This window comes from Stegostoma tigrinum, chromosome 22 (assembly GCF_030684315.1).
Source record: "Stegostoma tigrinum isolate sSteTig4 chromosome 22, sSteTig4.hap1, whole genome shotgun sequence".
Lineage (NCBI taxonomy): Eukaryota > Metazoa > Chordata > Chondrichthyes > Orectolobiformes > Stegostomatidae > Stegostoma > Stegostoma tigrinum.
In genome coordinates this window covers 54,167,706-54,190,691 of record NC_081375.1, presented here as the reverse complement: position 1 = coordinate 54,190,691, position 22,986 = coordinate 54,167,706, and the positions used below count along the sequence as shown (strand labels likewise).

The window sequence follows — 22,986 nt, the reverse complement described above, 5'->3', positions numbered from 1 at the left end:
TGCCAGTGCCTATTTATAACATAAACCCTCCCTGGCAAATTCCTGGTACATCTGTTCTGAACAGTTTACAGCTTAATAATATGCTTCCTGTAACAGGATGACCCTTACTCTGGAAGAGGCCTCCCCAAAGTCTTGTACAACCTTAATATAACATCCCAACTTCTACACTCAAAGATTTGAGCAGTGAAGGCAAGCATGCTGAATGTTGTCTTAACCGCTCGTTTACATGTGATGCAAACTTCAAATAATTTATATATCTGAATGTCTAGTTTTCTCTGTTCTACAAACCTACCCAAGCCTTACTTTTAATTGTATAAGTTCTGCCCTTGTTTGTTTAATTGATCAAGATCTCTTTGTAATCTTAGATAAGCTTCTTCACCGTCTACTATGCCACAAATTTTGGTGTCATCTGCAAACTCACTTACCATGCCATCTACATTCCATCTAAATTATTTATATAAATGACAAACAACAGTGGACCCAGCACCAATCCCTGTGGAACACTGCTGGTAACAGGCCTCCAGTCTGGAAAACAGCCCTCCACCATCACACCCTGTCTCCTACCATTAAGCCAATTTTGTATCCATTGGCAAACTTATTCTGAATGCCATGTGATCTAACTTTATTAGTTAGTCTTATATGCAGAACCTTTTCAAAAGTTTTGCTACAGTCCAAGTAAACAATGTCTACCACTGACTACTGTTCTCCTTGATCTTGGCTACTTCCTCAAAAAACTCAACCAAATTTCATGAGACATGATTTCCCTCACACAAAACTATGCTGACTATCTCTAATCATTCATTTTTGGCACTAAATTGGTTAAGAGCTTTATTTATCAAACATCTCAAGTGAACTATTTGCATGAAATGCCCATCTTTGGTTGATTATCAGTATACAGTCTGGTTGACCTGCTGAAATTTTATGCAGCGTTTCAATGATCACCACACAGTTGCTTTTAAAGAGTCCACCAGTGAAAGGACCTTTGTCTGTGCCAATCATGAATATGATGTTTACACATCTTTTCATAAGACTTTAAACTAAATGGGGTGGCAGTGGGTGGAATGGAGTGTTCGGGAGAGGGAAATGTAGGCTTACAAACCAAAAGGTTATGGCAGCTTTTCAGGGAAGCTATTTTGGTAACGATATCCGTAGAGGGACAGGAAGGATACAGACTCCACTAGCAGAAAAACAGCAGCAAATAAAGTCAAAGGGGGAACATTGGTAAAATGGAAAAATTAATGGCTCTTTATTTAAATGCATGTAGCATTCAGAACAATGAGTATGATCTTCTGGCCATTACATAGACATGTTTACAAGGACATCAGAGCTGGGCAACTAAATATTCAGAAGTATGTGAATTTTTGTTAGGGTACAATGGAATAAATGGGATAACAAGAAATGATCTTTGATTGGAAGAAATGGAATCCAAATGGGTAAAGGTAAGAAATAACAGGTTGAGGAAGACACTGGTCAAAGTAGTATGTGGACCCCCTAACTGCAGCTATAGTGTAAGATAGACAATCAGGAGATAATGATGGCATTTTTTTAAAAAAAGTATGTTTATTGAGGATGACTTTAATCTTCGTGTAGATTGGGAAGAAGAATTCATAGAATGAGTTTAGGACAATTTCCTGGAATAATGTGATGTAGGTCTAAACACTGAGGTTGTTTTGGAACTGGTAATGTGATATGAAGCCTTGATCTTGGAGCCAAAGATCCCCTTGTGATCATTGACTAATATGGTAGAATTTAGCACTCCATTTGAGAGGAAGAAACGAGTTGAAAACAACTGTGCTCAATCAAAATAAGGGTATTTACAAAAGTATGAGAACCGAGTTAGCTGAGTGGACAGGGGAAGGTGTTTAACAGTAAGAGTGGTTGCTGAACAAAAGCAGATGTTTAAGAAGATAGTTCATGACTCCCAAGAAAGAAATATCTCTGTAGGAGAAAGGATCCTATCAAGAGGATAAAGCAACTGTGGTCAACTGAGGAAGTTAAGAATAGTATCAAATTGAAAGCAAAAAGCAAACGTACAATAAACTAAAGGTTTGGGAAAGTTTTTAAAACCAACAAAAGATTACCAAAATTTTTAAAGAGGAAGAAATAAACTTTATAGATGAACTAGTTAGAGCTTCTTTAAAAATGGCTTTCATTAACTGGGGGATTGAGTTTAAGAGTCGTGAGATCTTGTTGCAGCTCTATAAAACTTTGGTTAGACCGCACTTGGAATACTGCGTCCAGTTCTGGGCGCCCTATTATAGGAAAGATGTGGATGCTTTGGAGAGGGTTCAGAGGAGGTTTACCAGGATGCTGCCTGGACTGGAGGGCTTATCTTATGAAGAGAGGTTGACTGAGCTCGGTCTCTTTTCATTGGAGGAAAGGAGGAGGAGAGGGGACCTAATTGAGGCATACAAGATAATGAGAGGCATAGATAGAGTTGATAGCCAGAGACTATTTCCCAGGGCAGAAATGGCTAGCACGAGGGGTCATAGTTTTAAGCTGGTTGGTGGAAAGTATCGAGGGGATGTCAGAGGCAGGTTCTTTACGCAGAGAGTTGTGAGAGCTTGGAATGCGTTGCCAGCAGCAGTTGTGGAAGCAAGGTCATTGGGGTCATTTAAGAGACTGCTGGACATGTATATGGTCACAGAAATTTGAGGGTGCATACATGAGGATCAATGGTCGGCACAACATTGTGGGCTGAAGGGCCTGTTCTGTGCTGTACTGTTCTATGTTCTGTGAAGGAGAAGCTAAAGTGAACATAGGTGCCTCGGGGAATGAAGCCCGGTAAGACTCAGGATCTAATGTGTTGCATCCTAGGATATTAAAGGAACTACCAGTGAATGTGCTGGTTGTATTGCCAAAAAATTATTTAAATTCAGGAAAAGTCCTAGAGGGTTAGAAAACTGCCACTCCCAATGCCTCCTGCATTCAAAAAGGGCAGGAGACAAAACTAAACGGGTAACTATAGGTGAATTAGGTTAACATATGTCATTTGGAAAGTGTTAGAGTCTTTTATAATTATAGTGTGGGTCCACAATTATTTACAATATATATAAATGACTTGAATGATGGAAGTGAATATGCTATCTCCAAGTTTGCGGATGACAAACTGGGTCATTAGGTACAATCAGGCTGATATAGACTTTTTAATCAGTAAGGGAATCAAAGAGTACAGGGGAAAATGCAGGAAAGTGGATTTAAGAATTATCGGATTAGCCATGATCTCATTGAATGTCAGATAATACTCAGAGCCAAATTGCCAATTTGTGCTACAGCATGTTATGGCTATTGACAAATTTCTTTCCATTATCTCATACCTTTAGATTGATCGCAAATATCTCATTAAAGTCATGTACCAATAGAAGGTTTGCAATATATGTGGTGGTACTTTATAGCAGAATTTTTAACTTTTGTAGGTAGGATGAGCAAATTGACTTTGACTTTGAGAGGGACAAGACATCTTGCCCTTTTCCTCTCTGATTCTTATCTCCTGATACCTCTGATTTTCTTAAGGTGATACCACCGTAGAGGAATACAAGAAATAGGAGCAGGAGTTGAGCCAGCCCCAGCATTGATCTGATTGTGGCTGATCTTAGGCTTCAACTCCACTTTTCTGCCCACTCGAAATTTCTCTTGATTCTCTGAAAGCCTAAAATCTGTTTCTCTCTGCTATAAATACATTTACGATGGAACATTCACAACCTTCTGGGATAGAGAAATTCACAGATTCAGATCCTTTTGGGTTAAGTAATTTATCCTCATGTAGATCCTAAATGATCAGTCCCTCAGCCTGAAACTTGTCACTTGTGTTTTAAATTCCCTGACCAGGGAAAATAATCTACCAAAGAACCCTACTACATGTGTCAAACAGGATTTCCCCTGAATAGAACCACACTGACTTGTTCTAATCGTGTTTTGATTTTCCAAGGGCATTGTTAAGACCTCCTTAATAACAGATTCCACAATTTTCCCAATAGTGGTGTTAGGCTAATTGGCCTGTAATTCACTGTATCTTCTTCTATCTTTCTTGAAAAGCAGTGTAACATTTTAGTAATTTCCAATCTGTTCTTGAATCTGAGAAATTTTGTGAAATTGTAGCTGATATCTCTACTATTTGTTTTAGAAATCTTGTCAGATCTTAGTTTCCTAAGTTTCTCCAGTGCTTTTTCTCTAATATCAGTTTTCTTAATTTCTTCTATGAACCTTGTGCCTTCCAATATGAAGACAGACAGATGCAAAACATTTGTTCGACGTCTCTGCCATTTCCTCATTCCCCACAACAATTTCTCCAACTTCTGCTTCGAAGGGACCATCTTACTTCAGCTACTCGCTTTCTTTGCATATACTTATAAAAGCTGTTATCTGTTTTATGTATCTACCTAGCTCAGTCTCTTTTTTTTTTATTTTTTCCATCATTGATCTTGGCTGGTTTCTAAATCACTGTTAGTCTTCACACCTGCTATTGTTCTTTGTGATATTCTAAGCCTGTTCTTTAAATCTAATACAAACTTGCTGAATACATCAGAGATGGATACACGGTAGCACTAATAGGAACCTGTAAACTACACCCACCAGGTTTTCTGTCTCTGGTATTTATTTTTCCACCTGCAGGATTTTACAATTTTGCTTGTCTGAGACCAGACCCTTTCACTCTAATGTCCTTTTGTCATCCTTTACTATCTAGACTACCCCTCCTCCTTTTCCATTCTGTCTGTCTTTCCAAAATATCCTTGATTTATATTCCAGCTTTGATCATTTATTGAACATATTTCTGTAATACCAAATGGACCAAATAATTTATCTCTATTTGTGCTATTAATTAATCTATCTTATTACAGTTGCTTTATCCATTTAAGTAAAGAACTTTAGTTTAATTCTGTTTTTTCAAAAGTTTCAACTCATTGCAATGACCGTGTACCTTGATGTACGGTTTTTGTTATTTTCTCTGTGCTGTGTATCTTTTTCTGTTTGACCTTTTATCCACAACTCTACGCTGTTCCAGTGCCTCAATTATTTTATTTAGATTTCTGAATCTCTCTTCGTGAACCCTGCCCCGTCCCTTCACACCTGTTAGCGTGAAGTCTGCCCCAAAGCCTGACATGATTGGCCAGGATACTGATCATAGCCTGATTAAGATGAGATCCATCTTATTGGAATAACTTACTTTTCCTTGCATACTGATGTTATTGCCTCATGGATCAAAACCCTTTCATTACACCTCACTGTTTAAGCCTTGAATTTAATTCTGTTTGTTCCAGTACTGATTGGTGCATGGCTCAAGTAACACCCTAGACTCTCTTTGTTCTGCATCTTAATTTGGACTCCAAATCCTAAAGTTTTCTTAGCAGATCATCATTCTTAGTTCTTCCTCTATTGTTGGTTCCCATGTGATCCCACTCCAAGTTCCTCTCCAATTATGAGAAGGTATCCTTAACCCTGCACCAGGTGGGCAGCACAACCTTGACAACTCCTGGTCATGACTGAAGGATACAGTTTTTATCCCTGACAATACCTTGCCCTATCACTACACATTCCTTTTTGCTCACTCCATGAATGGCATCCTACGTCATGGTGCCGTGGTCAATCCACTCCTGGACCTTTTACAGTCCTGTTCATCCAAACATGTATACAAACACCTTCGGGGCGCTTGGCAGTGTCACAGCTAAGGTTTCTCCATCACTATATGCTCGTTCCTCCATATAAGGTTCTGACTGTCAGGGACACTCCTAATCCTAACCACTGACATCTCAAAAAGGTTCTGCTAACCTAAGAGGTATGACTGCATCTTGAAACAAAGTGTCCAGGTAACCTTTGCCATGCACTGTGTCAGAGTGTCTGCCGTTCAGCCTCCAGTTCAATGACTGTGAAAAGCACCTCAAACCTCTTACAATTATTTGTTTGCCCTCATCACACTAGTGTTCGGAAGCTTCTATATTCTGCAGTTGCAGCACATCATCTGCCCTGCCATCTTTATTATGTGATATGATTTATTAATTATAAAATTTAAAAAAAACCTATTAATGCCAGTAAGAGTCCTGAAGAAGGGTAATACCCTTAGCGTTGACTTCTCCTTTCCTCCAGATGCTAACTGGCTTACTGTGTTCTTCCAGCCGCCTATTTGTCTACCTTAGATTCCAGCATCTGCAGTTTATTTGTCTCTAACCAAGCTTTATGACTACTAGAAACCATACTAATGCTAATAAACCTTACAAATACTAATGTTATCTGAGTTTTGAGAGACAAAGGAGTATGTTCATCACCAACCAACTATTTACATGCTTTCCTGTAATGTCAAATTTTGATTTTTCTCAGAATTTGGTCTGTCCACAAACTCCGGAATCTACCCTTTTAAACTGGGCCCTGCTTTTCTCTCCATTTAAACTGGCTCCTGCTCTTTCTACCTTTTTAAACTGGTCCCTTCCTTATTATGCATTTTAAACTGGCTTCAGCTTTCCATGTCTTTCAAAGTGGCCTCTGCTCTCCATGCCTTTTAAACTTTCCCTCCTCTCCATGTCTTTTAAATTGACCCCAGTTCTCTGTCAAACTGGTGGTGAAGTGATAATGTCACTGGGTTAATAATTCAAAGGCCCATAAAATACTATGTGTCACATGGGTTCAAATTGCAGCGAAACAGCAAGTGACACTTAAATTCAAGTAATAACTCTGGAATTGAAAACTAATCCCAATGTTCGATTGTTTTAAACACCCACCTATTCACCAGTATCATTTAGGGAATGAAAACTGCCAACGTTAGCAGATCTGGATTAAATGTGACTCTTGACCCACAACAACGTGGTTGACTCTTTCTGAAATGACCCAGCAAGAACTGGACTAGCCATGTAAACACTGGAAATAAGAGCAGGCCTAAGGCTGTGAACTCTGGAACGAGAAACTCACCTCCTGACTCCCCAAAGTCTGTCTATTACCGACAAGGCCCAAGCCAGGAGTGTGATGAAATACTCTGCACTTGCCTGAATGGATGCAGCTCCAACAGCACTTAAGAAGCCTGAAACCGTCCAGCAAAGAACAATAAAGCACCAATCCATAAATATTCGCTCCCTCCACCAGTGATGCTCAGTAGCAGCAGTATGCAATGTATACAAGATGCGCTGCAATAATTCACCAATACTCTTTGCACAGCACTTTTCAGGGAAGCAGAATTTTGGAACACCACCACTTGCAAGTAATAACAAAGAGCCATAATTTCAAACTGAAAGGCAGGAGGTGTAGAGGACAGTTGAGGAAAACCTCTTTCATCCAGAGAGTAGTGGGAGTCTGAAATGCACTTCCTGGGAGGGTAGTTGAGGTGGGAACCCTCACAGTCCTTCAAAATACTTGGATGAGTCCTTGAAGTGTGATAACTTTCAAGCCTATGGGTCTAGTTTGGGAAAGTGGGCAAGTGTAGATCGTAGTATGTTCTCGGTGATACATACTTGATTGACCAGAGACCCTCCTGGACTGTATAATTCTAAGATTCCTCTCCAAATCAATCACTATCCAGAGCTCAAAATATATCGCCATTACTTCGGTGTTGCTGGGTCAAAATCTTGGAACTCACTCCCTTCCTCACAGCATTGTTGGTATCCCTAGGCCAAATGGGCTGCTGTAGTCAAGAGGACAGTTCACCACCACCTCCTCAAAGCCAACTAGGGGTGGGAAATAAATGCTGGCCTAGTCAGTGACATCCACATCCCATTAATGAACAAAAAAAAAATCTCAGCTCAAAATCAATTAGCACAACACGCACATCCCATGAAAGAAAGTTATTCAAGTGCGCTAGTGAAAAGTCCGAATCTTCTTCATTATGCTGCAAACTTCATCCAACAAAGTGCTTCACTATTGATTTGACTTGTAGGAAGTAATGAATCCATACCTTTTCAGAGGGATGTAACCTGTCATCATGTATTCATTTCATTCTTCTACGGGTCCTTTGTTTCATGCTTCCAAAACTTTGGAGCATAATAATACCCCAACAGTTTACAATGCTTTGTGTCATTTTTTTCACAATGGCCACTGGGAACATAGTTTTCTGCCTGAAATTTGCTCTTATCTTCCAGTCAACATCTTGAGGCACTTTTCTCTGCCACTGTGCCATATTCCAGAAAGCAGGTTGATGAAGGTTAAAAATAGAAACATGATTATGCTCACTTTTAGAAGCAAACTGGATTAAGGAGAATCCCAAGCATTTTATACATATATATAAAAAGCAAGAGGGTAGCAAAGGGTTTGCCTACTCAAAGACAAAGGAGGGAATCTAAATGTGGAGCCAGAAGGCATAAGTGAGGTCCTAAATGAATAAAAACCAAAAGAACAGCGGATGCTGTAAAGCAGGAACAAAAACAAAGTTGCTGGAAAAGCTCAGGTCTAGCAGCATTTGTGAAGGAGAAAACAGAGTTAATGTTTTGAGTCTGATGACCCTTCCTCAGAACTGAGGAAGGGTCACCAGACCCGAAACTTTAACTCTGTTTTCTCCTTCACAGATGCTGCTAGACCTGAGCTTTTCTAGCAACTTTGTTTTTGTTCCTAAATGAATACTTGGTGTTGGCATTCACCAAAGGGAAGGAATTTATGGAAGATGATCTTAAAGAAGGGAGTATCGAGTTTCTAAGCTAAGTTGCTATTGAAAAGGAAGAAGTGTTATGTGTCTTAAAAAGTATGAAGGTAGATAAGTCCCTGGGTCCTGAGGGGTGCTAGCCCAGAATATTGAGGGAGACAACACAACAAATTGCTGGAGCTTTGACAGATATCTTTGTATCCTCTTTGGCCACAGGTGAGGTCCCAGAGCACTGGATAATAGTCAGTGTTGTCCCATTGTTTAATAAGGGCAGAAGGGATACTCCAGGAAATTACAGGCCTGTGAGCCTCACATCAGTGTTGCAGAAACTGTTGGAAAAGATTCTCAGGGACAAGATCTATGTGCATTTAGAGTCTATTAGCAATAGACAGCATGGTTTTATGCGGGAGCGGTCATACCTTACTAACTTGATCGAGTTGTTTGAGGAGGTGATGAAAATGACTGATGAGGGAAAAGTGATTGACATTGTCTACATGGCCTTCAGTAAAGCCTTTAACAAGTTCCCACATAGCAGACTGGTACAGAAGGTGAAGTCACTGATATCAGGGGTGAGCTGGCAAGATGAATGCAAAACTGACTTAGTCATAGGAGACAGAGGTTAGCAATGGAAGGAGATGCTTTTCAGAATGGAGGGCTGTGGCTAATGGTGTTCCACAGGGATCAGTGTTTCTGATATTTGTGATCTACATAAATGAGTTGGAGGAATATTAGCTGGCCTAAATCGTAAGTTTGCAGAAGATACAAAGGTTGGTGGAGTTGCAGATAGTGAGGCAGATGTCAGAGATACAGCAGGATATAGACTATTTGGAGCCATGGGCAGAAAAATGTGAGGTGATGCATTTTGGAAGGTCATGAATGGCAGAACCCTTAGGAACATTGATATGCAGAGGGATCTGGTTGTGCAGGTCCACAGTCACTGAAACTGGCAGCACAGATAGACAAGGTAGTTAAAAAGGCCTCTTGAAAGAAACATTGAGTGTAAGGATAGACAAGTTATGCTGCAGCTTTATAGAACTTTAGTTAGGCCACACTTGGAATGTTGCATACAAGTCTTGTCACCGCATTACCAGAAGGATGTGGATGCTTTGGAGAGGATACATGAAAAGTTTACCAGGATGTTGCCTGGTATGGGGGATTTTAGCTATGAAGAAAGGTTGGATAGACTTGGTTTGTTTTCACTGGAACGCAGGAGGTTAAAGGGTGACCTATTAGAAGTTTATAAGATTGTGAATGGCATGGATAGAGTGGAAAGTATTAGGCTTTTTCACAGGGTGGAGGGGTCAATTACCAGGGGACACAGGTTCGAAGAGCGAGGGAGGAAATTTAAGCAAGATGTGCAAGGCAAGATTTTCACACAAAGGGTGGTGAGTATCTGGAACACACTGCCAGAGGAGGTGGTGGAAGCAGACACTATAGCAACATTAAGTATCTGGACATATACATGAATAAGAAGGGAATAGAGGGGTACAAATCCTGTAAGTGAAGACAATTTTAGTATGGAAGGGCAAAATATGTCGGTGCAGGCTTGGAAGGCCGAAAGGCCTGTTCCTGTGCTGTATTGTTCTTTGTTTATTCAATCATTTGCATATTAACTAGCAACTATAATTCCAGTCTCTATTATGTGGGCAGAAGGGAATTCCCAGTTATATAAATTACCTGTATATAAATTAACAATTAATGTAAAATGTACATCCTATGGTAAAGAAATGGAAATTGAGGTGCACAAGAGGCCAGAGTTAGTGGATCACAGATTCCAAAAATTTGGATGCATTTTGGAAGGTCAAGTACAGGTGGAAGTTATATAGTGAATGGTAGCACCCTTAAGAGCATTGATATGTAGAGGGATCTGGTTGTGCAGGTCCACAGATCACTGAAGGTGGCAGCACAGATAGTCCATCCATAAAGGGACTTGAAAACAATGTTGAACATTTGAAAATTGAGGATTACTGTGTCAGGAGACAAAGCATGCCAGTAGACATAGGGGTGATGGTGCAAGTTAGCATGGGGGAGTAGGGTTTCACGTGTTCTGGTTCACAGAAGCTCCTCAGACATGTAGTAATTTGCTAACTCATCTCTGACTGGTAGCTACACTCGGAATCATTTATGTGGTGCATTTTGCTGTCAGGCATGGGTTGATTTTCTTGTCCACTGTAACCATCTTTGCTAATATAATAGGAGTCATTCTGTTCCTTTAACAGCATGCATTCTGAGCCTCCAAGCAGACAAGGATCCTATCACAGATCGTAACCTTCATCTCACCTCCTTGTGTGATATTCTGGAGATTATCCTACGGAAGGGAATCAGGCGTGAGTAACAGCAAACTCTGATATGGCAATTTGTATTTCAGAATGCTTCATTTCTTCACCAGATTTATCTTTTCTTCATCCCCAGTGGGTTAGTTGAATGGTGTGAAGAAAAGAGGCTTTCACTTTTGTAGTGACTTTCATAGTCTTAAGATGTCCCAAAATGCTTTACATCCAATGAAATATTATTAAGATGTTGTAGGTGTTGGTGTGTTCGCTGAGTTGAGAGGTTTGATAACAGACGTTTCGTCCCCTTCCTAGGTGACATCCTCAGTGCTGTGGAGCCTCCTGTGAAGCACTGTTGTCTTATGCCGGTTTTAATTTGCATGGCCTGGGTTTTGCTGCTTCTGGTTAATGCCGGTTCCAGTTGTGCATTGACAGTATATCGGGTCTAATTCAATGTGTTTGTTTTTGGAGTCTGCAGATGAATGCCAAGCCTCCAAGAATTTTCTGGCTGTCCTCTGTTTGGCTTGTATCAACAAACACAGCCAGAAAATCCTTGGAGGCTTGGCATTCATCTGCGGACTCCATCAACAAACATGTTGAATTAGACCTGAATTAGACCCGAGCTACAAATCTTCACTCAAACCCTGAATTATTAAGATGTAATCATAGTTGTTGACCTTATGAAACCTGACAGCAGCATAAGCAAGTTCCCATAAACAGCTACATGTCCAAATTATAACTTTTTGGTGACCTGGTTGAAGGACATATATTAGCCAGCACAGTAGTAACAATTCCCCTTCTCTTTGAATAATGTCACGGAATTTGTGTATTCAGCTGAGAGGTCAGTTAGACTTTAATGTCCATACAACGTGCACTACCTCCAACTGACAAACAAGAGATCCTATGGGTGATCACAGATCTGTGCTAGGTTAGCTCATTTCATGGTGGTGGAGCTGCTATAATTTCAGCATGCTTCCATCTCTCATCATCCCAGACCACAATCCCCACCCATCCTCTGATTGGTTGATTTATTTATTTATTGACGTGTATTAAAATACAGTGAAAAGCTTTGTTTACAAGTGCTACAGGCAGATCATAGCAAAGGATGTACAGATCAAAAAGACTTAGAGGCATACAGGTTACGTTGCACAGGGTGTGTGCTAGGCCAGATCAATCACAGCAAGCTCAGTGTTATTTGAGATTAGAGAATCCATTCATCAGTCTGATATTGGCCAGGAAGAAGCTGCTCATGTGTGTGTTCAGCTTTCTGTATGTTCTGCCTGATGGAAGAGGTTATAGTTGGTCATTACCGGAGTGTAATAGGTTTTTGATGATGTTGGCAGCCTTTCCATGGTAACAAGTGTGTAAATGGAGTCTGTGGATGGGGAGTTGGTTCCGTGATGGTCTGGACTGTGCACGCCACCTTCAGTAGGTCCTGGACAGAGCAGTTGCCATACCAGAATATTGCACCCGGACAGTATGATTTCAGTGGTGCATCTGTAGAAGTTGGTGAGGGACCTTATGGACATGCCAAATTTCCTGAGCCACCTGAGGAAGAAGAGGCATTGCCGTGCCTTGCTGACTGTTGCATTTACGTGGGAAGTCTGGGACAGATTGAGGTTGTTGACATGCTGACTGAGCTGGCTTGTTTTTGTTCAGACATTTCATCACCATGTTAGGTAACATCATCAGTGAGACCTCCGATGAAGTGATGTTGTTCAACTCTGCTTGGAATTTATACTGTCTGGTCTGTAATGGTGAGTTGTACCATTTCTGGTTTTGTTCCGTATGGGTTTGTATTTGGGGTCCAATTCTGTATGTTTGTTGATTGCCTACGGTTTGAGAACCACATCTCTGGGAATTCCCGTGTGTGTCTGTGTTTGGCTTGGACTACTATGGTTACCTTGTCCCAGTTAAACTGATGGCCTTCATTGTCTGAGTGTACTGAAATTAGGGAAAGTACGTCATGTCATTTTGCTCCTAGCTGATGTTTGTGCACAAGCCCACAGCCATGCTATGACAAACATTCGCAGGGATTAAAGACCCCATTCTCACAACATGCAGAACCAACGTGGTTTACAAAATACCATGCAATGACTGCCACAAATATTACATGGGACTGACAGGAAGGAAACTGAATGGATGAACATCAGCTAGCAGCAAAACAGCACAGTGAGCTTCCTTAATATCAGTATGCTAGGACAATGAAGGCCCATCAGTTTAACTGGGACAAAGTAACCATAGTAGCCCAAACCAAGTATGGACATGCATGGGAATTCCCAGAGGCATGGTTCTCAACCCATAATGCAACCAACAAACACGTAGAATTTAGAAATACAAACCCATACGGATCAAAACCAGAAATGACACTCCTCACCATAACGGACCAGACAGTATAAATTCTGAGTGGAATAGAACAAAATTGCTTCATTGGAGGTCTCACTGATGATGTTACCTAGCATGGTGATGAAATTTCTGAACGAAACCAAGCAAGTCAACAACCTCACCCACAACCCGAGCTAAAAATCTTTGCTGAAACCTTAAAAGTGCAGGACAGGATGTCAGTTATTGTCACTCCAAGGATCTTGATGCTCTTCACTCTCAACCCCAGTTCCATGAATGTAAATGGGGATGTGTTCTCCTTCTTTCTTTCTGCAGTCAATGATCAGTTCTTTAGATTTACCAACATTGAGAGACGTTGTTTTCATTGCACTACGTCACCAAGCCCTCTATTCCTTTCTGTCGTTTGACTTGTGGTTATTAGATATCTATCCCACTACAGTGGTGTTGTCAGCAAACTCCTTACAAGAAGCGTTTACCCTAAATTCCTTTTCCCGATTGCTGACCAGTAGTCAAAGTAATGCATCCATGTGGTCATTGGGTAAGGATTGGATTGGTCTATGTCATGGTTCTTCTGCAATTGAATGGCAAATTTACGTTCACATACAGGAAAGCCTCCTGGATTGTGTTGTCAGAGACTTTTCAAGCCTTTGGAACTGGATCCCACCAGTAGTCAGCTAAAGGACCTAGAAAATCCAAGTGTGTGATTGCACCCATCGGTTCAAGGGAAAGCTTTTAGCGGTATTCAGTCTGTGTGGGGTTTACTCTAATTTAATGAAAATATACATATTTATGATGTATGTCATTATATTCTTGGACCATCCCACATTGCTTCCAAACACAGCAACATTAATGAAGTGTACTCATTGTTACTCTGTGGGTAAACAAATGTCGAAATCCCATTTTGTTACATGCTACTGTGGATTTTTTTTACTGCTATCTTGGACTCCAGTTTCTGTACCTCTGTCCATTTGACCACAAAAGTTGTGAATGAGTGGCTTTCATTATTTGTGCAAATATTTTTACCTCTGTATGCTATTTAATCTGTCAAGTTTCTGAAGCCTGGGGTGCACAGCAAGCTCGGAGGTAACATGTCATAAGTGAGAAATAGGTCTCCAGTGTTTAGCAGTAATGAATGTGGACGATTGTCAGGTATGACAGCATTTATGAATGTTTTTGAGTTTCTGGAGCATTTCTCTAGTTTAGCAATACCGATACGGGGGTGAAGTGTGATTTTGTTTATGAGACAATTCTTTGGTTTGAGAGTATTTCGAGAGGATTCCCAGGCATAACAGTACTGCAGAGTTAGGCTGTAGGTTTAATCAGCATAAGGGCTAAGTATCAAGTGCCTCTGTACTAGGTAGACAGTCACAGCAACATGTCGGGAACGGGAATATCCTAGCCGGTTAAAATAGGACTAGGGAGATGTTAGTGTGTTGGAGTAGGTGGAGAGGATGTGGGGCCCTCGGACCCAGTGGAATTTAAGAGTCTACAATAAGCCAGGAAAAATTGGAGTCCTAAGCATCAGGGAGCAAAGAATGAAGTGGTTGTGGAAATGTGTTTTACTGTGGGAGAGGTGCATAATAGGAGAATGACAGGATCAGAGGGCATGTTCCTACTGTAGGTTGTTTCCTCCAAATTCCTAGTTGTCAGCCAATAAATCTGCTGTCACTCTTACCTGCCTACAGTCGGTGTCTAGTGAGCATGAGAAGCATTGTGGTGTTCAATGTCAGTGTGCATTGTTAGTTTGCAGCATACAGTGTCATTTTAAAGTCAACATGTTGCCAGTGTGCAATCAACATACTTATTCTGTGTACAGTCAGCATACTCAGTCTGTGTATACACTTGTATATGTTGGTTTTTTCCAAAACCATCAAGGATATCTTGGGTAGATTTGTATCCATTAATCCTTCTTTTTGATGTTCGTCAAAGCTACCGATATCGTGTCGGTAAGAATGCCCACATGACATCTTAGACAGATGATAGGTCAATCTTGATGAACAGCAAGTAGGTTTATTACATAGTACTTAATAACTAATTACAATACAGCTGAGGTAAATGATCTTGGCTTGGCTAAAGAGTAAGTACAAGTACTTTTAGCTACTTTTTTTTAAACTGTAAGAAGAGTCATTGAAGCACTGGTTAGCTCTTTCCAGGAACTTTTGATGAGTAAACCTTATGTTGTGATGTCAGTTAACCCCTTCAGATACCAATACCTTAAATGACAACACCCAGTCAGGACATAGGTAACATGTGTATCAACTAATGCATTATTTCCATATTAAACGCTGGCTCTAGGTCAGGATTTGAATGCACTGCATTAGATCTGACTTAGGACAGGGTGGAGCCTGATAGGTGAGAATAGGCAGGGCTGTGGGAGGAGGGCCATTGGGAAGGACCAACAACTGGGAATGCCTCTGAGGAAGGTCTATTAACTGTCATGCTCTCTGTCTTTCTTTCTCTGTCTCCTTCTCTCCTTATCTCCCCAAGCCACTCCCTCACCCGTCACTACCTTTCTCTTCTTTCCTGTTCTATGTCAGACATTCAAATAATGTTCCCTCTAAGTTGTGTGTCTTCTCAGCAACATGAAATTCATCACACAGGCTGCATACAAATTAACCCTTTAAGTTAACACTTGTGTGCATTCCAACAACAAGATGTATGAGGGCTATGCTCACAAAGAAATATTAGAGGGAACATTGCTCTCTGATATTCCCTGCTACTGTATCTCTTTTAACTAGAACTATATATGTATATTTTTTTCTTACTGTCTGACTGTGTGTTTCTCATTTCTCTCAAAGAGGTTTGCAGAGATTGGTTGGAGTGAGGTCGTGGAGTGAAATGAAGATGATGAGGAAGATTTTGAACTAAATATACCAAGGGACAGGTAACCAATGTAGGGGATTAGATGTAGATGAATAGGATAGGAAGAGTGAAATATTATGTAAGGTAGACCTGAAGCTGAAGTAGAGGAGAGGGAGTGAGAGAACAAAATGGAGGAACTGCAATGCCTGTTTCTGATGACGCTGTTGTCTTATTACAGAACCAGTCCTAGGCCTGAGAAAGAGAGACTACTGGCACTGGTTGGAGCAACTTCCTCAGCTGGATCCCTGCAGCGGGTAATATTTGAATTACTATTTTAATGGAGTTTTACAAGGCAGCAGGAGACAATTTAACGTATCATGCCTCAGCTGGTTCAAAGAGAGACCAAATAGCCTTCCTCCCCTGCTCTTCCCCCTTTATTCAATTCCTTTCCACTGCTACTCTTAAATCTATTTCTGCCACCCTTTCTGGTACATGTGCATTACTTTGGATGGAATACACAATCAAAGAATTTAGTGAGAAAGTTGGATGTGGCTCATGGTTTGCCAGATGATCCAATAACACAAACCTGGCAATTACAGTCTTGACTAAAATTGGAAAAGGGCAGACAATGGCCGAATGGGACATGAGCTGTTTGTAAGTGATATTAGACATGACAGTTACAACTGAGAAAGAGAGGTAATGCTGAGTTGGTTGTACGTTTTGATTGAAGGTTGGTAGATGTCTGTCTGTGATTTTGGTTATTCTACACCTCCAGGAAACAAGGAAGCAATTCCCATTTCATTGTGATCTCAGCATGTTACAGTCATGTAACAGCCAATGGATTACTTTTCTTGTTATTTGAACATAATTGGCTGTGGCAGGGCATTGAACGATTTCTGCTGCAGGTTAGATTCTCCCTTAAACAGATTTTTAAAATGCCTGAGCTGGGAAACAGAACAGTAAGACTAATCTGAATTAAGCAAGTAACCTATGTATCTCCTTAATCAATCAGATTAAACTATTATAAAACATTAGCAAAAATCGGAGAAAGATCAAAAGAGAGAAGAAAGACAAAGTCATTTTTTAAATAAACTGCACTTGAAATTTGAAAATCTCCAAAGATAAAGCATTTATGCAATAATTAATTTTCAGTGCCAAAGAAGTTCACCAGCGATAACAATCATTTATTGCATAGATAGACTAAATTAATAACCCTCAACTTTCTATGTTATGTGCAACAATTTTATGCTTTTCAGTGAATTTCATACTTAAAGCAGGCAGTAACATACTATTTCTGCAAAGCATTAGTGGAACAACATGATATAAACAATTTTTAGACATTTGGATTTAGTCACGTACCTGCCTTTGCCTATAGTTGTGATAGTTTTAATGTATAAATTTGTCTGTACCTTTACTGTTCCCTCAGGTTGATTCAGGTGTCAATGGCCTTGGAGAAAACTATTGCCTGCAAAAAGCTGCTGACAGCACAAGGCCGGGGACGGCATTATATCCGACAGGCTCTGAACCAGAAGATCCTGGCAATTACAGTACAGCATCTTCGCCACATGCCAAGATTCATAGAGGTGACTGCACCTGTTCACTCTTTTCTACATGCCTTCTTACACATTTCTTCACAAAATCTGTAAAATACCCTTCTGACAAATTTTTAGTGCTTTCTTCATATTCCACCTGTTCCACATATATCTCTTTATTCCGCCTTTACAAATGACCCTCTGCGTCCAATCCTCTAGTGTTAGATGCCATTCAGTGGGTACCTCTCACTTCTGAATCAGAGGATTGTGGGTTCACGTTCAACTCCAGGATTTAAGCACAAAAATCAAAGCCAATGCTCCTGTGCAGTGCTGAGGGAGTACATTCCTGTCAGAGGTGCCATCTTCAGGTAGGAGAACTTTATCGCAGTGGTCATATAAGTGGTCATTTTTTACTTAGAGGACAGCACTGACCTTCTGAAGGCATGAGTTCAGATCTCACCGTTGCAGCCTGGAGATATTTAAATTTAATTAATGAGTTCAAAATTTTTTATTGAAACCTCATGTCAGTTATCTTGATCATGAAATTATCGGACTGTTGTAACGACTTATTGGATTTACTAATGTCCACCAGGCAAAAAAGTCTACCACTTCCAACCTGTCTGGCGCACACATGACTCCATACCCATGCAGGATGGACTATCTTGACCTAGTCACCAGAAATGATAAAGACGCCACTTGTCCAGTTACGTCCTTGCTAACACATGGGAGCTTGTGCCAAAATGGAGAAAGCAGTCCAGCAAATGAGTCAAACCACAGCCTAACATGGTAACCTACAGCAGCAGAATTGTCTTCAAGCTATAATCTGTAATCTCACAGTACAGCACATCCCCTACTCTCACATTTCCATCAAGTAAACGCAGCAACCCTGGTTCAACGAAAGTCCAAAAGAGCAGGACAGGAGCAACTGTAGGCAGAACAAAAATGCTTTGGTAAAATTTGAACACGGAGTTGCTGACAAGCTGAACAGTGGAAGCAGCATATATATATACAAATATAAATAATTTCTTAAGCAACAGATCAGGTCAAAACTCTGCTAACCTACCTCATCCAGTCATGAGTGGTGGTGGACAATTGAAGAACTAAGAAGGGGAAGAGGCTCCATGTCCATCCTCATCCTTAACGATAGGAGATCTTCACAGGCCAGATTCAGCTGGTCATGAGAATGGAATGATTATTCTGAGGACCCCCAGCATCACAAAAACCAGATTGATTCACAAGGTATTTGGAATATTATAAGGCAAGATTTAGTAAAGATAACTATGTCTGACTATTCCCTGAAGAGTCAATGAGACACCATCCTGTTTTATTGTTCTTTGAATAGTTGAATTTTCCTGAATAGTTTTATATAACTGAGCAGCTTCCTGGGCCATTTCAGAGGGCCTTAGGTCTGGAGACACTTGGCTAGACCAGGTAATGTCATGGGCACCATCACTGAAACTAGCATTTTATTCTGGATTCATTGAACTAATCGAATTTGAATTTCCCCAGCTGCCCTGGTGAGACTTGAACTTGTGCCTGCAGAGCATTATTCTGGGCCTCTGGATGACTAGTCCAGTAACATGACAACAATTCCCATAGTGCTGAGAGAAATAAAACTATCACAAAATCAAGTTTTTGGTGACTACATTATGTGTTTATGGGGAAGTCCCATACAGATCTTGAGTTTATAAATAAAAGAGTCTGTGCTAATCTTTTAGAATTTCCCTTGGCCTATTTTGAATTTATCTGAAGGTGATTGTTCATAAGAACACAAGAACTACGAGCATAAGTAGGCACTTCAACCCCTTAAACATGTTTCACCATATAATAGGGCGGCTCAGTGGTTAGCACTGCAGCCTCACAGCGCCAGGGACACGGGTTCAATTCTAGCCTTGGGCGACTGCTTGTGTGGAGTTTGCACATTCTCCCCGTGTCTGCGTGGGCTTCGTTTGGGTGCTCCAGTTTCCACCCACAGTACAAAGATGTATGGGCTAGGTGGATCGGCCATGCTAAATTGCCCATAGTGTTCAGGGGTGTGTGGGTTATAGGGGGATGGGTCTGGGTGGGATGCTTCAAGGGGTGGTGTGAACATATGGGGCCAAAGGGCCTGTTTCAACACTGTAGGGAATCTAATCTAATCTAATATGTTCACAATTGATCTCATCTCAACCTTAACTCCGCTTTCCCGTCAGAGTCCCAAAGCTCTTTAACTCATTACTAATTAAAAATCTGCCTCCTTGTTAAGTTTTTGCAGTGTTGTTATCCACTACAGTTGAGGTAGTGATTTCCATAGATTCATGACCGTTTGAGACAAGTAATTCCCCTCCTTATCTCTGTTTTAACTCTGTCACTCCTTGACCTAAAACTGTCACTCCATTCTAGATTGCCCACAAGGGAAAAAATCCTCTCAAATCTGTTCTGTAGCTAATCCCTCCCTTTTCTTGTTCCAGTGGTATGACCCTGAGAGCTCTATCCTTGCCAAAGAGTGCTTTGCAGGTAAGTCATCTAGCTGTTTGGCGTTCTTTTGAAGCAAGATTTTCTGGGGTTTGGGGAGGGCTGATTAATGGATGGAGTGAGAGGTTTATGGGAGGTAGTGAAGGGTTTGAGGAATGGGTGATGAGAGGAGTTTATGGTCAAGGTGATCATGAGTTGATGGTAAAGCATGTTTTGAAAGAACAGTCAACACTCTTATTTTCCTTCCAAGGCAACGAGAGTCCAAGGAACCCCTTTAAGAAAGGGTTAATTTAAATAATTAAGATTATTCAAAAGCTGCCCTCCAGAATATTGATTGACGGTTTGTGAGAAGCATGGATGATATGAGCTGTGTGTCAAGTCTGTGCCGTCACTGGTGGAGTTATTTATGAACATCCCTGTATGTAATGATTGTACAAGCTTACCCTATGATTTATACATTCCTTACTCAAGAATGTAAGGGTTTCCATTGTACACTTCCTACCAAGAGGTCACTCAAGGTGTAAGTTTAGCAAATATTAAATATCTCCAGTTCTGGGTCAAAGGCATATCAGCACTAGGTCTGATCCAGTACAACTCAATTTTCATCTTGCTTCCTGTTTCTTTTCACACAGAACCATTCCTTTCACTGCTGCTGGTCTTATCACAGATGAATTTCACTCTTGACTTGCAGGTTAGTGTCTGTTTTCATTCCCTTCTTGAGTTCACCTGCTCAAAGGCAAATCTGACCCACCATACCGTGACCTCCATCACAGATAGGACAAGGAGGTAGGTCTGCTTGACAGAAGACAGAACTAAAGTGGTTGTTTAATTGCTTTGTCATTTCCTTTCTCTACATTTATTAATTTTCCCATTTCAGACTGTAACAGATCTATTTGTCTGCAGTCTCTCTTAATGTACTTACCAAAGGTGTTGCAGGTTGCTTTTATGTTTCTTACAAGTTTACTCCCATATTCTATTTTTCCCCTTTTAATCAATCTCCTGCCCTTCCATTCCTGAACACTAAACTGCTACCAGTCGTCAATCTTGCTACTTTTTCTAGCAATTTCACTTTGGATCTAATACCATCCTTATTTTATTATTTGCCGCAACTGGACACTTCTCTTGTTGTGTTCTTTTACCCCAAAGAGACATGTAACTGTTGTATTAGTTCCTTATTTATATTTATTATCATGTCTTTTAATGACATTAGTAAGTCTATTGCAGCCAACTCACTTACCATCATACCTTGGAGAAAGTAAAACCTGCTGATGCTGGAGTTAGAGATAGCCCAGTGTGGAGCTGGAGGATCACAGCAGGTCAGGCACCATCAAAGGAGTAGGAAAGTTGTTGTTCCCTAAGAAGGGTCCCGACCTGAAACATCAGTATTCCTGTTCCTCTGGTGCTGCCTGACCTGCTGTGTTCCTCCAGCTCCACACTGTGTTATCACCGTTGTACCTTCATTGTTTCAGATTGGACTCCTTCACTCTCTGTTCCATGGAAGAATTCTGTTATGTTATGATCACTTTTTCCTAAATGGGGCGGCACAGTGGCTCTGTGGTTAGCACTGCAGCCTCACAGCACCAGGAACCCAGGTTCAATTCCAGCCTCGGGCGACTGTCTGTGTGTAGTTTGCACATTCTCCCTGAGTCTGCGTGGGTTTCCTCCAGGTGCTCCGGTTTCCTCCCACAGTCCAAAGATGTGCAGGCTAGATGGATCGGCCGTGCTAAATTGCCCGTAGTGTTCAGGGGTGCGTGGGTTACAGGGAGGTGGGTCTGGGTGGGATGCTCCAAGGAGCAGTGTTGACTTGTTGAGCCGAAGAGCCTGTTTCTACATTGTAGGGAATCTAATCTAAATCCCTTGCAACAAAATTATTAACTAACCTCATTGTTAAAAATCTTATACACTCTCCAGGAATTGATTTACCACGGTATTATTGCTTGCCCAATCTATATGTAGACTAAACTCACCCCATGATTACTGTAGCACCCTTGTTGCATTCACCTCTAATTTCCTGTTTAATCCATCTCTCACCTCTCTACTCCTGTCTAGAGTCTTATACAAGCAGTTCTGATTTATAAGTGGGTTTCATTTCTGAGTATATATATGTCAATATATATACAATTCTGAACGCAACACAGGACAATATAAAATAGTTGTTTGTAAATGCAAGCAACTGTTCGCATGTCAGATGCTTAAAATTGTTATTAATATGGGATCTCCTTTGTAAGTACAAGTATTTGTAAATTGGTGACAGTATATAATCAGCCCTTTCTAATGTTTCTGGTCCTTGTTGCTTCTTGGCTCCACCCAAACTGGTTCCAGCATCAGTATCCTTTCTCACTACTGCATTGATTCAATCTTTCATTAAAAGTGTTACCAAACCACCACTACCTTTTTGCTTCTCCTGAATTTACCCAGAGGATACAGAAAACATCCCAGCTATAACTCTATGATTCTAAATCAGAATGTGGAATGAAAAGAGGAACGTGAAGTTACAATCATCAGAGAAATGGTAGAAAGGAAACTTATGGCCCAGGACCCAGATACTGGTAGACTTGGAGTTTCAGAGATCTACAGCATGGAAATAGGCCTTTTAGCCCTCCGCATTCCTGATGGTCAAAAACTACCACCTAAGAATTCTAATCTCATTTTTCAGCATTAGGCCTATAGCCTTGTATGACATGGCATTGCACATGTGCATCAAATATTTCTTAAATGTTGTGAGAGTTTCTGCCTCTACCACCCCTACAGGCAGTGAGTTCCAGATTGGCAGCACCCTCTGGGTGAAAACATTTTCTCTCATTTCTCCTCTAAACATTCTTTACCTGAAACCTATGCCACTGATTCCCCCCCCATCAAGGGGAAATATTTCTTCCTGCCTTCCTTATCTAAGCCCCTCATAATTTTATACATATGAATCATGGCCCCTCTCAATTTCCTCTGCTGTAAGGAAAACAACCTGAGTGTATCCAAGCTGTTTTCATAACAGAAAGTCTCCTGCCCACACAACGTTCTGGTAAATCTCCTCTGT

General features: G+C 40.8%; 1 protein-coding gene across 4 annotated transcripts in view; it reads left to right on the top strand.

The window, feature by feature from the left end:
- si:ch211-250n8.1 (uncharacterized) overlaps window positions 1-22,986 on the top strand; it is a 98,224-nt gene that overhangs the window by 25,202 nt on the left and 50,036 nt on the right. For 2 of the 4 annotated variants that reach the window (XM_048555352.2, XM_048555353.2), the window contains exons 2-6: window positions 10,774-10,881; window positions 16,208-16,283; window positions 17,396-17,552; window positions 19,952-19,997; window positions 20,588-20,646. In XM_048555352.2, the coding sequence (XP_048411309.1) occupies window positions 10,774-10,881; window positions 16,208-16,283; window positions 17,396-17,552; window positions 19,952-19,997; window positions 20,588-20,646 (446 nt within the window). Of the gene's footprint in view, window positions 1-10,772; window positions 10,882-15,965; window positions 16,052-16,207; window positions 16,284-17,395; window positions 17,553-19,951; window positions 19,998-20,587; window positions 20,647-22,986 lie in introns of those variants that run through there. The other 2 variants (XM_048555355.1, XM_048555354.2) reach the window with 2 other exon arrangements.